This window comes from Rhinolophus hipposideros (assembly GCF_964194185.1).
Source record: "Rhinolophus hipposideros genome assembly, chromosome: 20".
Classification (NCBI taxonomy): Eukaryota; Metazoa; Chordata; class Mammalia; order Chiroptera; family Rhinolophidae; genus Rhinolophus; species Rhinolophus hipposideros.
The window spans coordinates 52,906,683-52,924,306 of record NC_138066.1 but is presented as its reverse complement, the minus strand read 5'-3'; the positions used below and the strand labels follow the sequence as shown (position 1 = coordinate 52,924,306).

Sequence of the window (17,624 nt, the reverse complement as noted above, 5' to 3'; positions counted from 1 at the left end):
GCCATGCCTAGTCCCCGGAAGCCTCTGCCTGCTGCCCTCCCCTGTGCTCTGAAAACCTCGTGTCCATCCTCTCCACTGTCTGCACCCTGACCTGCAGTGCTTCCCGGCCAGGCCCGTTCTTGCCAAACCAGATGGGGCACTCTTTGCCCTCAGTCCCGGTCCAGGAAGGCATTGCATAATTGGGACCTGGCTGGGAGAGGGTTGGTGAGATGCCAACTTCCTCTGCCCCGGGTAAGATGATTCCGGTGCTTCAAACCAAAGCAGGTTTACGGAGCAAGAACATGGCCCAAGTGGCCAGTTTCTGGAACGGGTTGCCTTTTTAACTTGCCTGGGGTTCGACAGAAGCAGCAGCATTCCCTGTGGCCGTCCTCACTCACCCTCACCCTCACCCATGGGGTTTCCCACATGGGCTTCGGGCTGCATGCTGGCAGAACTGTGAGAAAGGGTCTGCGTTTGCATGCTCTGGCTGGAGGGGTCTTTGGACACGCGGCCCTTCCCCAGCATGCCAGACCTGCAGCAGGCTCCAAGGGTCCTGGGAGTCTGGCTTCATCCTTTGTGCATTTCCAGCCAATGGCCACTTCAAAACCAGCCAGGCCCAGACTCCAGACGCCATGCTCGTCCACACTCCACACCAAATATTGTGGCCCAGACAGGAGACCGGAGTCCAGAGCTATGGGCTGGTTTTGGAAATTTGAGGATGAAGGGGCCAAATCTGGCAGGAGAGGCAATAGGACCAAGGGCCTGGCTGATCCTGCAAAGGACAGGGAGGGAACGCTGGCGATGAAGAGACAAGATGTGAGGCTGTCGGACGCGAGCTGGACTGATTTCCAGTAAAGCCGACTGTAAGGACAGCAGTGACAATCCGGGAAATCTGATGACAGTCAAGATGAACTGTCACTTCTTTTTACATATAATGAATGACTATTGCTTTTCAAAGGCTATTTTGAGAGACATGTGCTGAAGTATTTATAAATGACACAATGTCTGGGGTTTGCTTCTAAGTAGCCCAGTTGGCGGGGCGGGGGGGGGGGGGTTCTGGCGCGTGAGATGTGTGCTCTCTGCTGAAGCTACAGGCGTGGGGCTGGTTTTTCTTTTTTAAATTTTATTGGGGAATATTGGGGGACAGTGTGTTTCTCCAGCTCCCATCAGCTCAAAGTCATTGTTCTTCAATCTAGTTGTGGAGGGCGCAGCTCAGCTCCAAGTCCAATCGCCATTTGAAATCTTAGTTGCAGGGGGTGCAGCCCACCATCCCATGTGGGAATTGAACCGGCAACCTGTTGTTGAGAGCTTGCGCTCTTACCAACTGAGCTATCGGCCGCCCTGAGGCTGGTTGTTTTTAAATGATTTCATCGCGATATCATGGCTTTTAATATATTCACAGGGCTGTGCGACCATCACCACAATCTAAAATCCTTTTTTTTACATACACTTGAATGCTCCTTGCTCCAGGACTGGGGTGGTAGGGGTCCTGACGTCTGAACTGGCTACTGACAGACCATCTGTCTTGCATGTCCCCTGGCTGGGGCAGCTTCCAGCTGTCCTGGGACGTCAGAAGGCCTCAGGGCGATACCACACCAGCTCCTGTCCAGCCTGTCTGTCTGAGGGTGTGCACTCCAGGGAACCAGGGTCTCCACGGCCTCGTCTGGGCTTGCTGGACAGTCAGTCAGCACACAGGACTGGCTTATGGCACACTTCCTACAGCTGGGAGAGGGATGCCCCGCAGGGCTTGCAGGGAAGGGGTGATCGATCCTGTGGGGCCTGTGGTGACAGGGATCTGGGAACGGCCCTCAAATTGCACGCCCAGCCCCCGCGGACTGGTTTCGGGCTGGGCTAGCCCAGCATCCGCAATTCCTCTGCCCACAGGCCTTTCCGTGTATCTAGTCAGGGCTGTGGCTTCTTTCCCCCTTTGGGCCCTGCCCCCCCCATAAACCAGAGAGGCCTCCATGGAGGGTGCAGAGGGGGCTCTTCATTGTCCCGACAGCAAGGCAGCCCACAGACCAGTGAGCAGCCAGGATGCAGTGACCAGACTCAAAGCAGTTCACTGTCCTTTATTAGCGTCCCTGCTGACAGACCCATTGCCGGGGTAGGGACACCATCCCAAAGGGGCCCAGGGAAACAGACGGACACAGTCCCCAGCCTTGTGGGGGGACAGGCTGCTTTGGCAGCAGAATCTGGGCGGTGCTGTTTTGGCTGATCAGCTGCTGGGGCCTTGGGGGTGACCACCATCGACAGAGAGGGGCCCCGAGGACACACCACGGCCCACCTCTGCCCAGGGAGCGGAAGGGAGGACACAAATGGCCTGAGGGACACGGCACACTCCCTGAGGACAGCAGCGGCCTCTTGTCTCCGAGAGGTTTTTGGTGAAACTTAAGTGTTAAAGCAACTGGGGATTGGCTGGTGCAGGAGGGTGCTCAGACCCTCCCTGCCTCCTTCGTTTACTGGCCCAGGAGCTGCGGGGACACAGCTACCTTTGAGAATGTCAGAAAAGCTATGGTCCCTCTCCTAGGATAGAAGTTCACATGCACACACTTTGGTGGGGGACGCTGGGGGTGTGTGCCTCTACTCTGCCACCCAGGTCCTCGAGGGAGCTGCTGGAAGCCGCCTTCAGGCAGCTGCTCAGTGAGAGGAAACCCTGGGGGCCAGAGAAGGGGAAGGGGACCCCAGAAAACCTGGACGGCCTGCCCTCCTGCCTCCCATGTTAACTGCCTACTGGGGAGGAAACCCAAAAGTGGGGCCCGGACGTCTCCTCTCCAAGCGAGTTGTCAACGCACAGGGCCGGGCAGCCAGGACAGCAGGCGGGGAGAGCTGGCGGGGAGGAGTCAGGTGGGAGTTGGAGGTGAAGTTACAGGGGTTGGGGGGGCTGCGGTCACTGGAGGGAGCTCCATCCAGGCATGAGGGGGGGCCGGGGCCCTGCGGGCAGGTGTTGGGCTCAGGGCAGCACTCAGCTCATCTGGACTCTGGAAGCTGGCACTGGGGACTGGGCACGGCTCAGCCCACTCCCACAGCCCCATCAGGATGGCACTTTGATACCAAAGTGTTTGCGAAGCTGTTCCAGAAACACAAACGTGAGCACGGTGTGGGGCATGAGGCGGATGCCAGCAGGCAAGAGGCCCTGGGTGGGGAAAGGAGCAATGGACAGTGAAAAGAGCCAGGGAGGGACCCCAGCCCCGCCACCCCCGCCCCGCCCCCACCCCAGCCACAACGCCCCTGTCCCCGAACCTTATAAAAGGCTAGCGGCCCCAGCTTTGCAGTCTCCATGGCGCAATGGATAACACCCTGCAGAAAATGAAAAATAAAGCAATAAAAAGAAAAGCTGCTTCTCACTCAAAAGGCACAAATTAAACACCCCTCCCTGGCACTGGCCAGTGGCCCTGCTCGCTAACACGTGGGTGGAACCTGAATGACTAGTAAAGAGCATGGCCTGGAACGTTCAAAGGTAAACCCAGGAAAACATGTGAGCAAAAAGGTCACAGCCACCCGCCTGCTGACCGCCTGACTGCTGACGAGGCAGAGCTAGAACCCCCGAAGGCGCACCCAGTGGCAGGCGCCCACGGTGTGTGGGTGGCTACTGACAGCCTGGGGAGGCCTCTGGCACCAGAAAGACCACGGAGCCGTGCGCACTGTGGGAGCCCCAGGCGGGCACTGCCGTGACCCTGCAGCCGCTGTGAACGACGTGTCAAAGAATCTGACTGAAAAGCACACACAGGGCCAAGCTCGGAGGCAGCTGGGGACGGCCACTGGAAAGGATGTGGTTTCTGGCACAGGAAGGACAGCTGCTGTCCACATCCCAGGACAAGGACACGGCTTTACCCGGCCACGGGGCCTGGCAGCAGCGGGGTGTGGGGGGCCCCACCCGGTCCCTCACCCAGCCCCCCACTGACCTGATACTCGCCCCTGGAGTTCATCAGGCGCGTCTTTAGCACATCCAGGGGCTGGCACAGGAATGTGGCACATCCACCCTGGGGGGATTGGAGGGGGCGGAAGCGTCACCAATGGGCCTGCCAGGCAGGGTGCAAAGGACCCCTCAACTCCCAGAGGCCTGCCCCAAAGAGCCCCTGGGATGCGTCCCAAGGGCTGCAGGACCGCGAACGAGGGGCGACAGTAGGAACCACCCTAGCCTGGGCACCGGGGTCCCGTGAGCTCTCCCGGCCCGGGCACCCACTTTTGCAGTCTGAGAGGGATACCCCCGCCCCAGACTCAGCCAGAGCCTCCTGCCTTCTGAGCCCCGGCCCCGTCAGGGGTCCTCCGGTCCCAAGGCTGGTCGGTCAGGGCCCCACCCGCGCCATGCCATGCCATGCCACGCTGGCACTCACCGCGATAAAGCTGGCCACAAAGTGTGTGACAATGCTGTCAGACAGGTACCCTGTGCTGAGCACCAGTTGCTTGGCCTGGTCGTAGCAGGACAGCTGTGGGGGTGGGGTGGGGCGGTCAGGGCCCGAGGGATGGCCCCCAGCTCCAGGGAAAGCAGACAGCAGCCCACAACAACTCCACCCTGATTGATCAAGCACCTGCTCTGCGATTACCTACGTGGTCACCGTAACTGGGGGGACGGGAAGCCCAGACACGGAGGGGCCTGCCCGAGGTCATAGCCTGACCTGCCGGTGCCCACCTCCCCAGTGCCCACCTGTGGTCCGTGGCCACTGCCTTCCTCTCAGAGGGCTGGGCAGGGCTCCCCAGATACTCCCCCGAGAGCCCCACCCCCAGCAGAAGCCCTACCTGGCCCACGGTGACTAACATGCCTCGGCTGGAAGCCATGGTCGCACCCGAGAACAGCTTCTTCAGACCCTCTGCCAGAGAAAGGGGGTGTTGGGTGCCCATTCAAGTCCCTCAGGCCTCCCCCCAGGCCCTGCACACCACTCCCTACCCTCCTCTGCCTCCCCAGCCCCCTCCCCAGTCGGGCTGGAGGCTGCCCCAGACCTCTGCCATGCAAAGGGCCTGCTCCTCTCACCTTCTCGGGCCACACGGTACAGGCCATCCAGGGCATGGGCGTAGCTGCCAGAGGACACAGAATGGGCCCATGTGAGGTTCTCCCTGACCCCAGGTTCCCTGGGGAGGGTCCTCGCTGGGAAGAGCCACGCCCTCATCACAGGCCATGAGACTCTCAAGACGCATCGCAGAGGCCAAGGGACAATGGGCTCTTCCGACAGCTCAGAGTAGTCTCCCCATTCAGGGACCTCAGCACCTGAAGCTCCACTGGGTTCCACAAGGAAACACCTGGGCACCAAGTGCTTTGGGGAGCTGCCAGCTCTGACGCCGGTCCTGTCTGCGGGCTGCTACCAAGGGCGGAAGGATGGGACCTGCTGCCTGGCCCCTTCCCACCGCATTCACTCAGTTGACCTTCCCCATGGCCTTTGCCCCGGCCAGACAGTGGACAATGGGCTGGCGTGCAGCCACGTTTCCCCTGAGCTGACGCTGACGCCTGCATTTGAAGTGCTGTGTCTATCCATAAACAGCCTTAGAATTGACAGTGTCTTGGACTTCATGAAAAATGGCATTTTTACCACCAAAAAAACCCAGCTTTGAAACCCTTTGAAAAGCCCAAAGGGCTTTAAAGCTCACTTAAGCTTTAAAGTGTCCTCCATGGGAACGAACCTGTGTGCACGGTGCAGGCGGAGGGAGAGGAAAGTGACAGGCCCCTGGGCCTTGCCATCCAGATCCAATCCCAGATTCCTTCACAAGGAGACTCAGAGGTCCCGGGGTTCCCTCACGACTCCAGGACAGACGCTCACAGCAGCCACCAGGTGACCCACAGGTGAGGTGGCCCCTGGGAGTCCCTCCCTGGCCCAGGTCTGCACCCACCAGCCATACCCCAGGGCGGAGCTTAGCCCCACAACTCACTTTCGACGTTGGTTCGCGGGTAGCTTCATGTCGTTCTGCATCCTGAAACAACCACATGCTCTCAGGAAGGCAGCAGGGGCCCGACACGCGCCCACAGGCCCTGGCGACACCCACTACCCAATGCCTAGGTCTGCAAAGTCTGAGCGGCTTGTTTAGGCGGAGCCCTGGCCCTCTCAGGGGACACAGGAAAGACCCTGACCATGGGGGACTGCACTGACCTGACGTTGACCATGTCCGCAGGAGTGCCCACGAAACCTCCAATGCAGCCTGGGGCGACAGACGCGGGAGCCAACATGTGAGCACACGCAGTGCCCTGGCAGCCCCGCCTGAGCACACCCTCGCCTGCCCTCCTTCCTGCCCCCCGGCCCCCTGCCCGCCAGCCGCTCACCACTGATGGAGCCCAGCAACACCTTCTTGTAGAAAGGCAGAGGTCCCTGGCTGCCCTGGGCTACCTGGTCCCGCACAGTTTCGTAGATGGCGAACCGAGTCAGAGAGTAGGTCATCTGGGGGAAGGGACCCAGCTCAAAGGGTGCAAAGTGGAGGGACGGTGCTAGGCACGACCCGCACCCTGTGGCCCTCCCCACCTCAGACATCCAGGCACACGGTCATCACTTGGGAACCACAGGGACATCAAGAAACCCTCCCAAGGCCACGTGGCCAGCAAGTGGCTGAGCCAATTTGCACACCTGGGGCTGGCTGAGTCCAGAGCCCAGCACCCTCTCCTTTCCCTCCCCAGGCCTCAGTTTCCCCATCTGTAAGTGGTGTCTCAGGCCAGCTGTGGGAGCAGGGCTGACTGACCCTGTAGAAGGTGGAAGGTAGCATACCACAACACCGCCATGCCCTGTGCCCACCCAGGGTCGCCAGCCCCTTGGGCCTCGGGCCTCCTTCTTCCCAAGCAGCCTTGAAAAGGAGGAGAAAGTTGCTTCAATGGCCCTGAGGTGCCCCCAGCGGGTAGGAGGGGTGGCCTGGGGGACACCAGCTGTAGGCTCTGGGGTCAGGACCTACGGGAGCCCCTGATGGGGGGTGCACCCTGGGAGGTGGGGGGCCCTGAGGCACCTGTCTGCACAGGGAGGCGCTGAGGCCGTTGTAGAGCGCCAGGACGCCGTCGGACCGCACCACCCGCAGCGCCATGCCCATCATGCGCAGCTTCACTTCCTGCTGCGTCTGCAGGTGCACCTGTGGGGGAGGGGTCACAGCCGCTCAGGGTGGCCTGCTCTGCTCTGAGAGCTCCTCCACAGCCTACTGCCTTTACCCAGACAAGGTCCCCCACAGAGCCAGGTGCTACTGCACCCCACTTAGCGATGGGAAACCGAGGCATGGGGAGGCAGAGAGGCCTCCTGAGGGCACCCAGATGGGGGATGGAGCTGGGATACCACACCACGCCTGGCACCAACCTCTGTTCCACACTATTGTTTTACAAGTGACAATGCCAGGTGACTCATGCACCCACCAGGCCTGTGAGGCACACATCTCCAAGTCTTCGAGGCACCTGCTATGGGCAGGGATCTTCAGCCCCATTTTACAGATGAGGAAACTGAGGCAGGATGCCCGTAGGGTGACTGCAGACCCCCTCTGTTTAGCCATACCTGCTTCTCAGGAGGGACAAAGTTATAGGGACTCAGAGAGGGCCTGAAGAAACAAACAAGTGGCTGGAAGAGGCAGGTGGGATTCACCAGGGTGAAGGGGAAAGGCCACCTCTGACAGTCACAACCTGGCTGGGCCTGCTTAGGCAGGTTACTGACCTGTGCCTCAGTTTCTCTCTGCATGCTGTGAGGACTAAGGAGCTCAGTGGGTGACCCCCCCCTTCAGTCTCTGCTTAGGGGCTCTGGGTGGTGAGGAAGCAGGGGTGGATGTCCAGCTTGATACCACAAAGGCTGTCCTCCTGCTCCATGAGCCAAGCCGGGCAGGACGGTGGGCATCGGGCCCGGGGACAGGGCGGCCACAAGGGCAGCAGCTCCCGTCCAAGCAAGTAGAGATGGTAAGGCCCCAGCCAGGACATGAGGTAAAGATCAAGGAGTTTTAAAATAATTTTTCCAGTGACTATGCTGAGAGGTAAAAACCACAGCCAGGGCCTGCCTCCAAGGCAGGCTCCACACTCCAGCATGGGGCCACATGCTCCCCGACCAGTCGCCATGCTCCTGTGGCGCATGCCTCCCCTGAAACATCCTGGCAAGTTCTGCAGCAAAACAGCACCTTGGGGCAGGGCAAGGGGCAGTGATGCCCAAAGGGGCCTTGGACAATGGACAAGTGAGCAGGGCAGTGCTGGCAGAGGAGGGCTCCCAGGGCCCCTGGAGGCTGTGCCCACTCCTGGTCCAGAGATTGAGCTGACCCTCTGGGTGGTGGTTGGGCACCGTGTGGACCTGTGTGGCCATCTGGAAAGCTAATAAAGGATGCTAGGAGTCGTTCCTCCTTCCCCAGGTCTCAGGCACACGAATGGGGTTACAAGCTCCAGCCCCACATCTGCTAATCCTGCTTTTACTGGTGGAATTTTTACTAGAGAAGCGATCTCCTCTGTTTAACGCAGCTGAAAGAGACTCGCCCTCAGGCACCAGGTGCCTGGCTGGGTTCCAGGTCAGCCCAGGCCACAGGAGCCAAGCCCTCCTAGGGGCCAGCAGACAGCTCTGAGTGGGGGTAAGAAAGGGGTGGCCAGGTGGCTGCCGCTTGCCCACAGGCCCCTCATGACACAGAGCAAGTTCCCTGGGGTGGGCCCCATGGGCAGGCTATGGTTTGTGCCTCTGGCCCTTTCTTCTTTGTTCTTTGTGGTGAGACAGGGGCAGAAAACAAACCCCTTGGCTGGCCCCAGAGACAAGGGGAGCTCTGTCTTATTCTGCCCCATGAGCATTTCAAAAAATACATGAGTGTGAATGCTTCTTGCCCTGAGAAACACCCTCCTCCAGCAGGCCCTGCACGCATGCAGGCCCATGGCTTCCAGGTCCCAGTGAGGCCAGAGGGAAGCAGCCCAAAGCAGGGTGCCTGTGTCACCCCACTCACCCAGGCCACATCCCTCATTCCCTCTCCCTCAGTGTGTGCCGGGACCCCAGTAGGCAGGGGGGCCGCTCGGTCCATGCCCTGGGAGTGCTAGAGCCCAGGCACCCCACAGAACCACCCCTCAACTGTAACCAGGTAGGACGAGGGTCCTCAGAGGTGCCAGGAGAAATGGGCTCACTGAGGCCAAGTGACTAGTCTAAGGTCACACAAGTAGTAAAGCGCGGGGCGACCAACCACGGGGAGCGGGCTGGGCCGCGCGGGACACCGAAGCTGTTCCAGCCGGGGTTCAGCAGACCTTTGGCGACCTCTCCCCACCCCTTCCATGCGGGGAAGGGTCAGGCTGGTCAGTGCCCACGGGCGTGGGTGGCCTGGGTGTGCTCGGGGCCCGGCGCCTACCCTCCGCCCACCCGGCCCACGCCGCTCTCACCTTGAGCAGGTCCAGCGGGTGCGTGCAGCAGGCGGCCCCGCACGAGGCCAGCCCCCCAAAATACCAACGCGACACGCGCGTCTCGGCCTCCATACCCGGACGCAGACGCCGGGGAGCGTCGGCTTCTCGGCCCGATGCAGCCCCGGACGTAGATCCAGATCCCGACCTCAGCGCGCCCCGCAGCCCCCGCGCCGGGTTCAAAAAGCAGTTCGCCACCCGCCCCCCGCACACCGAAGCGCCCGCGCGGCCCGGGGGCGTGGTCAGACCCGGGGTTCGGCTGGCGCCGGGGGCGTGTCCAGGAGACCCCGCCCCGGGACGTGGGGGGCGGGCCCGGGCCTTAAAGCGGCCGCGGCCCAGCAGCCGAGCCGGGTGGGTCCCACCGCCCACCTTCGTCGGCCGCGCGGACCCCGGAAAGCCTACTGCGTGGGGCTGTCCGACTGGCCCGAAGAATCTGGCGTCCCTTCCCCAGCCTGAGCTGGCCCTCCCCCAGGGCCACACCACAGCTAGGGCACGTCCCCGAAGGTCACGGCCGAGGACTGGCTTCGGGGCTCTGCCAGTCCCCCTCCCCCCCCTCCCGGAGGCCGGCCTCCCCAAACACCCCGCCTAGCCACGGATCTGAACCCGCACCCAGTGCCCACCCCCGCCACGCAGGCCCCGGGGTCCGCCCTGGACACGTGCAGCTGCAAGTAGTAGAAGCCCGCCTTGGGGCCAGACTGCGGCTTGCGGGAAAACTAGGGGCAAAAGGCGAGTCGGAGACCAGCCGTCCCTGCCCCCCAGAGACCGCCCGCATCCGCTACTCCCAGCAAAGTGCAACCGCAGGCAGCGAGCGACCCTGGAGGAGACCCAGGAGGCAGAGTTCTGGGCCTCGGCGTCCCCGGCTTGGGCTCCCGGAGATTGCCATCGGCAGGCTGCTTGCCGCTGCCGGGCCCCAGCAGGAGGCTACCACCTGCGTGTAGTCCCCACGCTCCCCCTCCCAGCAGGAGGCTAAAACCTGCGTGTAGTCCCCACGCTCCCCCACCTCCCAGCAGGAGGCTAAAACCTGCGTGTAGTCTCCCACGCTCCCCCACCTCCCAGCAGGAGGCTAAAACCTGCGTGTAGTCTCCCACGCTCCCCCACCTCCCAGCAGGAGGCTAAAACCTGCGTGTAGTCCCCACGCTCCCCCACCTCCCAGCAGGAGGCTAAAACCTGCGTGTAGTCCCCACGCTCCCCCACCTCCCAGCAGGAGGCTAAAACCTGCGTGTAGTCTCCCACGCTCCCCCCACCTCCCAGCAAACAACAGGAAGTGCACGTGAGCTCCTAGCCCGCAGGGCAGGCGCAGCCGCTGGGCAAAGTGAAGTCCAACCGAGTTTCCAGGGCCACTTTCAAGCAGAGCCACTGGGACACAGGGTTCTCTGCAGGGGCAGCCTACAGAGGGGGTGGAGCCATACCCTTCCCTAGGGAAGGACCTAGGACCCAGCTTGGCCACTGCAGCCCCCAACCCAAGGGAGAAGGGGGACGGGCATTGGGGGAACCACTCCTGGTCCCCTGAACCTATGAGCACCCGGGTTCTCTAGCTGTGTGGGAGGCACAGGATGTGTGAGCAAACCCATTTGCCTACAAAAGCCACTTAGAGACTTAGGAGCTGGGTCTTCTAGGACCCCAAGGAGACCTCTGACCCTGAGGTCAGCTGGGGAAGTGAACAGCTGGCCTCAGAGATGGTGTCCACCCCAGAAATGTGAGGGCTGGAGGGTCGGAGTGGCCGCGCCACAGGACAGCTGCCTTATCCGAAGGGGAGGATGGGATTGAGAATGCAAAGTAGGTAAAAACAAGGCTGGGGGGGCATAGGAGCACAGTGGGGGAAGAGAGTGGCAGGAATTCTCTGAAGAAACCAGAGGGGAGGGTGGGAGACACATAGGAAGCTCCAGAAGGAAATGTGAAAATGTCACCCAGCAGCTAGGTGGTTTTCACAGCGAATACCTAAAAGATAGCACTTTTTTTTGAAAAACCGGAGCTAACGTGCCCACTAGGATGAGGCAGGTGAGGTCCCAGGCTGAGTGAGTCCCAGGGGACTGAGCAGCGTCCACCGAGCTCACTCCCTGCCCACACCAGTCTCACCCAGTGAACTAGGTGTCCCAGTTGTGATCAGCCCAAGGGTGACGTCATTGGCTCCTGACTACAAAGCAAACAGGTAGGTGAAGTGGAAGTGACAGAGACTTTTGGGGTCCTGAGACTGTGACAGCCCAGGAAGCAGGGGTCCAGGCCCTGAGGGGGTAGTGGGGACCACAACTAGTCCGGGTCCTGAACTGCTGCTGGCAGGGGAACCCCAGTGCTCGCTCTGCACAGAACAAAGACTGATGCCAAATTGGGAAGAAATGGCAGAGGCTTAGGAGTGGGAACTGAAGAGATACTTTAAGACTGAAAATGTAAAGCACAACGGCTGAAATGCACAAACTCCTGAGAAAGCAGTCAGAATCCTGGGGGTGGGAAATTCACGGAGACTGAAGGTCAGGGAACTTGGAAAGGCCCCAGCAGAGATCTCAGACCATCGGGCAGACCTATGCATAAGCCCAGCGGTTAGGAGTGATGAGGTTACGGGACAGGCCCAGGCCCCAGGACAAGGCTACCCCAGGCTCTCAGGTGGGGCCTGGGTTCTGTTCTGTGGCATTCGCACACTTCCTGGTGCCTGGGCAGGGAGGACAGGGCCATGTGGGTGGGCTGGTAGACACAGAGATCCCTGGAACGGGGTCTGTGGGGGCAAGAAGCATGAATCAGCTCCAGCTCTGGCTCCGCTGTCCCATGACCATTTCAGCAGCCTGGACAGAATATTAACTCGGACTTGGATCTGGTGGGATCTTGTAAGGTACTGGGTGGGCGCTAACAGAGCAACTCAGGACACATAGCAGACCCAACTCCTAGTGAGAAGCTTACGGGCCAAGGCGAGGGGGCTCCAAGGACCAGGGTGGCCCCCGGGGGCAGGGCCATTAGCAGGTCTGAGGCACTTCTTTGTGGGCCACCTGCATTGCAGGTCAAGGGGAGCTGGGGTGGCAGGCCAGGGCCCCCATCAGGAAGCCTGGGTCTGCATAGCACCTTCAGGTATCTGACTGCGAGGTTGAGTGCAGGGCAAGTACACCTTCAAGTACTGGAGGTACACTGGAGGTAGAATGTGGTGGGCCAGATGGCCCGAGGCGCAGGGTCACCGGCTTCGAGCAGCCACTCCCAACAAGTCCAGGGTGGAGCAGATGGCCCCACTGTCCCAGTTGTCCTCCTGGTTCCCTGGGAAAGACCCTGCAGGTCTAGGCTGTCTGTGAGCTCGGCCCTCTCCCTTCCCCCAGGAAAGGCAGCTGGGTCGCAGGCCACCCGTAGCCCCCCAGCAGCCACCTGCTGGAGGGAAGACACACCCAGAGATCTGCAGATGGAGAATCATTAACTCTTCAGAGTGGCTGCAGGCTTGGCCAGTGAGGCTCTCTGGGTCAGGAAGCAGCCTTGCCTGCTCCTGGGTCCCTTCCTACAAAAGGCCCAGGAGGGTGTCCTGGGGAAGGAGAGGACCCTAGGCGGTGTGGGGTGTGCTGGGAAGGCCCACATGGCAGCCGTCCCACCCAGCGGTGGCACTCCTGGCCGTATAGACCCTCCTCTGGTCCCACAGAACAGAACTTGCAGGTCTTTCTTCCAACAGGGCCAAGGGAGGGGGCCAGGGGCGGGACCTGACGACCTGGGCCGGAGGGGGTGCACCCCCGGCGGTCAGAGGAAGCCGTGGATGCTCAAAGTCAGTCTCGGCCTCCTGCCGAGGGCAGAAGGGGAAGGACTCTCCTGCCCCCTCCCTGGCTCTGCTGAGGGTCCTGGAAGCAAGGCTTCAGGGCCACCCTCAGCAGCAGGCGGTGGCCATGGCCATCTGTAAATGCCATCCCCTCGCACCAGGCCACCTCCCTCACCTCGCCCCTCCATGCCCCAGCCCCCTTAAGGGCCTCATGAGAACAGCAGTGACTGCCAACCGCTGCAGGGCTGCCTATCAAGGCGACCTGGGACGCAGACTTCAGCCCTGCAGGCCTGGGCCAGGCTGCGCCACTGCCTGGGAGCCGGCCTCAATAAGGCCGCCAAGGTTCACAAACGAACTTGGCAGGCACCGCACACCCAGCTCCTGGGTGAAGGTCTGGAACCAGTTATGTGGCACCTGCCGCCGCCAGGCCGGTTGGGGGCTGTCCAGATCCCCACGGCGCCACCCAGGGAACATTGCCTGCTGTGGGGTCTGAGGACGGGCCCCTGCACAAGGAGAACAGCCACACACCACTGCACACTCAGCGCCTGAACAATGTATTCTTCTCAGCGACCACCAGAGGGCGCGTGGACGGGAGGCGCGGTCCAGAGTCTGCCGGTGCTCACACAGGCAGCTGCCGCCCCCTCCGCGCTCAGTAGGTCCATCCGCCTGTCCCAGAGCGGGCTGCCACGTGGTGGCTGGGCGCAGTTCTGCTCCGAGACCGCCCGGAAGCGGTGCCTGGATGCTGGCGGGGCCTCGCCCAGGTCCCTGGGACCCCTGTCCACAAGTCCTCCGCGCTGGCCTACTCCAGAACCACGGTGCCGCCCACCGCCTCCAGGGCCGCCTTGATCTTTTCAGCCTCGGCTTTGGCGACGTTGGCTTTGATTTCCTGGGGCAGGGACTCCACCAGCTTCTTTGCCTATCAGAGGCAAAGTCAGACACCAGACCCGGGTCCCTGGACCGAGCCCGCCCTGGGTGGGGGGACTCACCTGCACTAGGTTTATGCCCTGGACGAAGTTCTTGATCTCCTTGATCAGCTTTACTTTGTCCACAGGCTTTGCCTCTGTCAGGCGGACGGTGAAGTGCGTCTGTTCTTTCTGCTTGGGGATGTCTTCTTCGGCTGCCTGGGAGAAGGGGAAAGTGGGTGGCACGGTGAGGAAGGACGGCTGGACCAGCCCACCCCATCCTGTAACCCCAATGGCAGGACCCAGGCCGACAGCCTGGCAAAGCCTGCGATTCCAGCAAGAGGCCATGCCACCGGAAAGGCTCAGGTCACTCAACTGGTCAAGCCCCTGCCCACAGGTGCTCTCCCTGCCTCATCCACTCCTGGGTCAGACCTGGCTCCATCACGCAGAAACGTTTCCATCTCCAAATGCTGTTCTAAAACTGCCTCCTCCCCGACTCCCAACACACTAGTTCCCTCATCCCTTAAAAACTATAACTTATGAGACAGGAAAAGTGACACCTAACATGCTTTGTGGATAAAATAACGTCACGGAAAAGCAGTGCCATTCCAGTCCTCGGCCAAGCCCAAGGTTATGTATGTATCGATGACAAATTTACAACCAGCTTCAGCTCCACCTTCACCAAGTGACCAACAAGGGATGGTTGGGCATGACAGCTCTAGAAATCTGAATAGGTTGGGACAGGAAAGCACTAATTCTGGGCCTTGGGCAAATGGCTCCTGGCTACACAAGAAAATGCCTGTTTGGAGATGTGCTGGGGGAAGGGAAGAACAGAGCAGAAATGTGCCTTAAGTGTCAAGGGACAAGTGAGGCAAATGGCAAAACCTTAATTATTACTAAGGCTGGGTGACCGGTACATGAGTGATTGTGCCATTTCTACTTGTGGATAATATTTTTGTAACAAAAGTTGCAAAGCTCCCCTCCACCCCAATTAGCGTGTGGCTTCAAGCCTGGTTTCCTCACAGAGACCCAAACCTACCTGTCAGCCAGAGAATGGAGCTGCCCATCACCTCCCGCTCCTCTCCAGCCCCAACAGGCCTCATGGCCCTGTGCCCACCGTCCCTCTGCCAGGAAAGCCTTGCTGTCTTCCTCAGCTCCTCACATCTCCGTGTCACCAGCTCACCATGGCCTTTCTCGAAATTGTACCTGCCCCCTCAAGTTTCTTCCCTTTTTTCCCACAGCACTTACAATGTTGTACTATTCAACATAATTTCTTTCTCTCTTTTTCCTCTCATCTGGCTCATCGTCTGTTTCCCTCCACTAGAAACACGGTCCCCAGTGGGCAGGGACCCGCACATCCTTGCAGAGAGGAGGTCTGGGGAAGCAGATGGGAAGCCCACAGGCAAAAACACACACATTCGCAGGGTAAGGTGACTGATACAGGTCCAAGATGAAGGTTGAGCGAAATCTGGCCACATGATGTGAGGCAAGATGGAAACCGGGCACCAGAGAAACATCCCCTTCTGCTCAGGACCCCAGCCTGGGCTCACCTCGGGGACCACGGCAGCAGGGGCCGCACCAGGCATCATGCCACCCATCGGCATGAGTCCGACATCCTGGATCTTCAACGTTTTCTGCAGGGCCAGAGGAGAACAGTTTCAGAAGTGGGCTGTCACGCCACATACACTCAGGGACAAGTCTGGCACGGTCCTCGCACCCAGAGGGCACACTTTCCACAATTTACTAAACTCCCCAAATACACCAGAAACAAGACAAGGGCCCCAGACCTCAGTGCCCAGGCCCAGCCCGTGGTACCTTCAGGAGCTCATTGAGGTCTGAGATCTCCAGGAGCGTGAGGCTGGCAATGTCCTGAACCAGCTGCTGGATCTTGGGGGGGTATTCCTTGGGGGCGTTATCCAGGGGTGCACTGGCGAGGGCTTCCCCCCTTTGATGGCTGCTGCATCTCATCAGCCGCACTGCACAGACACCCGGCACCTGTTGCCTAGACCCCATTCAAACAGAGCCATCAGCCTAGCACAGGTGGGTGACAAAAGTCCGAGCATTTGGCTCAGGTCTAGCTCCTAGGTCCCAGCCCAGGGTTCTCAGACTCAAGAGTCCACATGGGTAGCAACGGGATTTCCCAGCTACTTTACATTCTTCAAGAAGCTTAGAAATCCACATAATTATCGGAAACATGCTACCCACAATGTTAACTTCCTGGTTTGAATGAACAGTAATAGCCCACCGGGGTAAGGCAAACACTTGAATACATTTTGCTACCCACAGCTTTTCAGAACCTGGGTCCCTTGACGGCGGGACGCCGGATGCACTGATGGGAGTCCTATCAGTGGGCGTCACGGGGCTGCGGGGGAAACTGAGGCCTGGACAGGGGCAAGAACCCGTCCAAGGTCATCTGGGGACACCCCGGCACTCTCCGCGGCCTGCATAGTTAGGGAGTCGGCCCGCGGGGAGCCCCCGCGCCCCACACTCCCGCCGGGACCCTACGAGCTGGGGTCTCTTCCCGTCCGCCGCCCCGACCTGAACCATCAGCGGTCGGCCGAGGGCCCCCGCTCTGCACACCCAGTCCTCGGCAGCCCGCGGTACCTGGCGAGGCGGAGCGCGGCGCCCCGAAGACCGAGACATGGCCCCCACAGGGGGCGAGCGGCCGCCGGCAGCATCGCTCCGCGGGCGGGAAGGTCACACGCGGCTCCCTGGAGGAGGGACACTCTAGCCGCCAGGGCCGCCGAGTATACGCGCTGGGGAGGACGCTCTAGCCGCTCCTCTCGCCAACTGCCTCTCGCTCCCCGAGATTACCCACAAGGCGGCGGGCCGCACTTGCGCAGATCCTCGGCGGCGGAGGCTGGGGTCGGGGCTCGGGCGGTGTGGCTCGGTCCCGCGCCCCGCCGGCCGAACGAAAGCCGAGGCTTGGAGCCAGGATGCATCCGAGTCGAGGAGGCGGGCCTGGCTCTGTACAGCCCCGCGACCCCTGCCCCCCGACCCCTGCCCAAGCCTGACGTCCGCAGCAGTGGCTTTCGGCTCCTGACGTTTGCTCTGCGGCCCGCAGCCCATGGTCGCCCAGCGCGCAGAGTGCCAGCTGCCCTCTGGCCAGCCTGCTCTGGGCTTCCTCCTCCACCGAACCGGCTGCCGCTCCCGCCAGCGCGGGAGGGAGCACGTTTTGTCTTTCGGTCCAGGCCGCCCCGGGAGCGAGGCCGTGTCCTGGGCAGCGGGGCTCGGGACTCTGCTTACAGTGTTTGCTAAGGGTTGTATGGAGCTCCGTAGGGGTCGGGTGATGGGGTCCGGGGCCAGCAGTGCCCCTGGGAGGAGAACAGTTTTAAGCCGTCTCCAGATAGCCTAATCCTCTGCGCTCCTGCCTTCCGCTCTGTCCAGCTCTCAAAACATCCCGCACGTGGGGTGTCTGGCTCCACCCCGCTGCCGCGTCTGCTGGGAGGTCCTGGGCCTGGGCTCTTCCAATGCAGCAAGCAGAAGAGCAAGCAAATCTCCCAGCTGTCCCGCCCGCCCCACATTTTCTAAGAGCCAGTGCTGGAGCCGACCAGACGTTAGGTCACATGGAGAAGGCAGGGCTGCTCTCTGCCCAGCATCTCGTTATCTTGGCCCTGCTTTTGACCAGAGCTCAGGTAGCCTCTGTGCCTGGGAAACTAGCCCATTCCTTTCCAGAAGAGCTAATGCTGGGGTCACCTAAGAGGTTTGGGTATTTAAGGTGAGGAGTCCCTGAACT

General features: G+C 61.0%; 2 protein-coding genes across 5 annotated transcripts; both read right to left on the bottom strand.

Moving 5' to 3' along the window:
* Positions 1 to 1,097: 1,097 nt before the first annotated feature.
* On the bottom strand, positions 1,098 to 9,757 carry SLC25A10 (solute carrier family 25 member 10). 4 transcript variants are annotated; one of them, XM_081028465.1, is made up of 12 exons: positions 9,254 to 9,686; positions 6,895 to 7,014; positions 6,637 to 6,738; positions 6,227 to 6,341; positions 6,057 to 6,105; positions 5,839 to 5,880; positions 4,949 to 4,992; positions 4,717 to 4,787; positions 4,314 to 4,406; positions 3,882 to 3,959; positions 3,220 to 3,276; positions 1,098 to 3,112 (listed from the first exon to the last, which is right to left on the bottom strand). In XM_081028465.1, exons 1-12 carry the CDS (start codon positions 9,344 to 9,346, stop codon positions 3,011 to 3,013), a joined length of 966 nt encoding a protein of 321 aa, XP_080884591.1. In that variant the 5' UTR covers positions 9,347 to 9,686; the 3' UTR covers positions 1,098 to 3,010. The 4 variants fall into 4 exon arrangements, with proteins under 4 accessions (XP_080884591.1, XP_080884589.1, XP_080884588.1 ...); XM_081028462.1 differs by having other exon boundaries at positions 2,021 to 3,046; positions 9,254 to 9,497; XM_081028463.1 differs by lacking the exon at positions 6,637 to 6,738 and having other exon boundaries at positions 9,254 to 9,757.
* A 3,767-nt stretch (positions 9,758 to 13,524) lies between these two features.
* MRPL12 (mitochondrial ribosomal protein L12) lies at positions 13,525 to 17,296 on the bottom strand. Its single transcript, XM_081028171.1, has 5 exons — positions 16,493 to 17,296; positions 15,704 to 15,890; positions 15,439 to 15,522; positions 13,973 to 14,107; positions 13,525 to 13,902 (listed from the first exon to the last, which is right to left on the bottom strand). The coding sequence occupies exons 1-5, from the start codon at positions 16,564 to 16,566 to the stop codon at positions 13,786 to 13,788; spliced, it is 597 nt and encodes a 198-aa protein (XP_080884297.1). The 5' UTR covers positions 16,567 to 17,296; the 3' UTR covers positions 13,525 to 13,785.
* Positions 17,297 to 17,624: the final 328 nt, after the last annotated feature.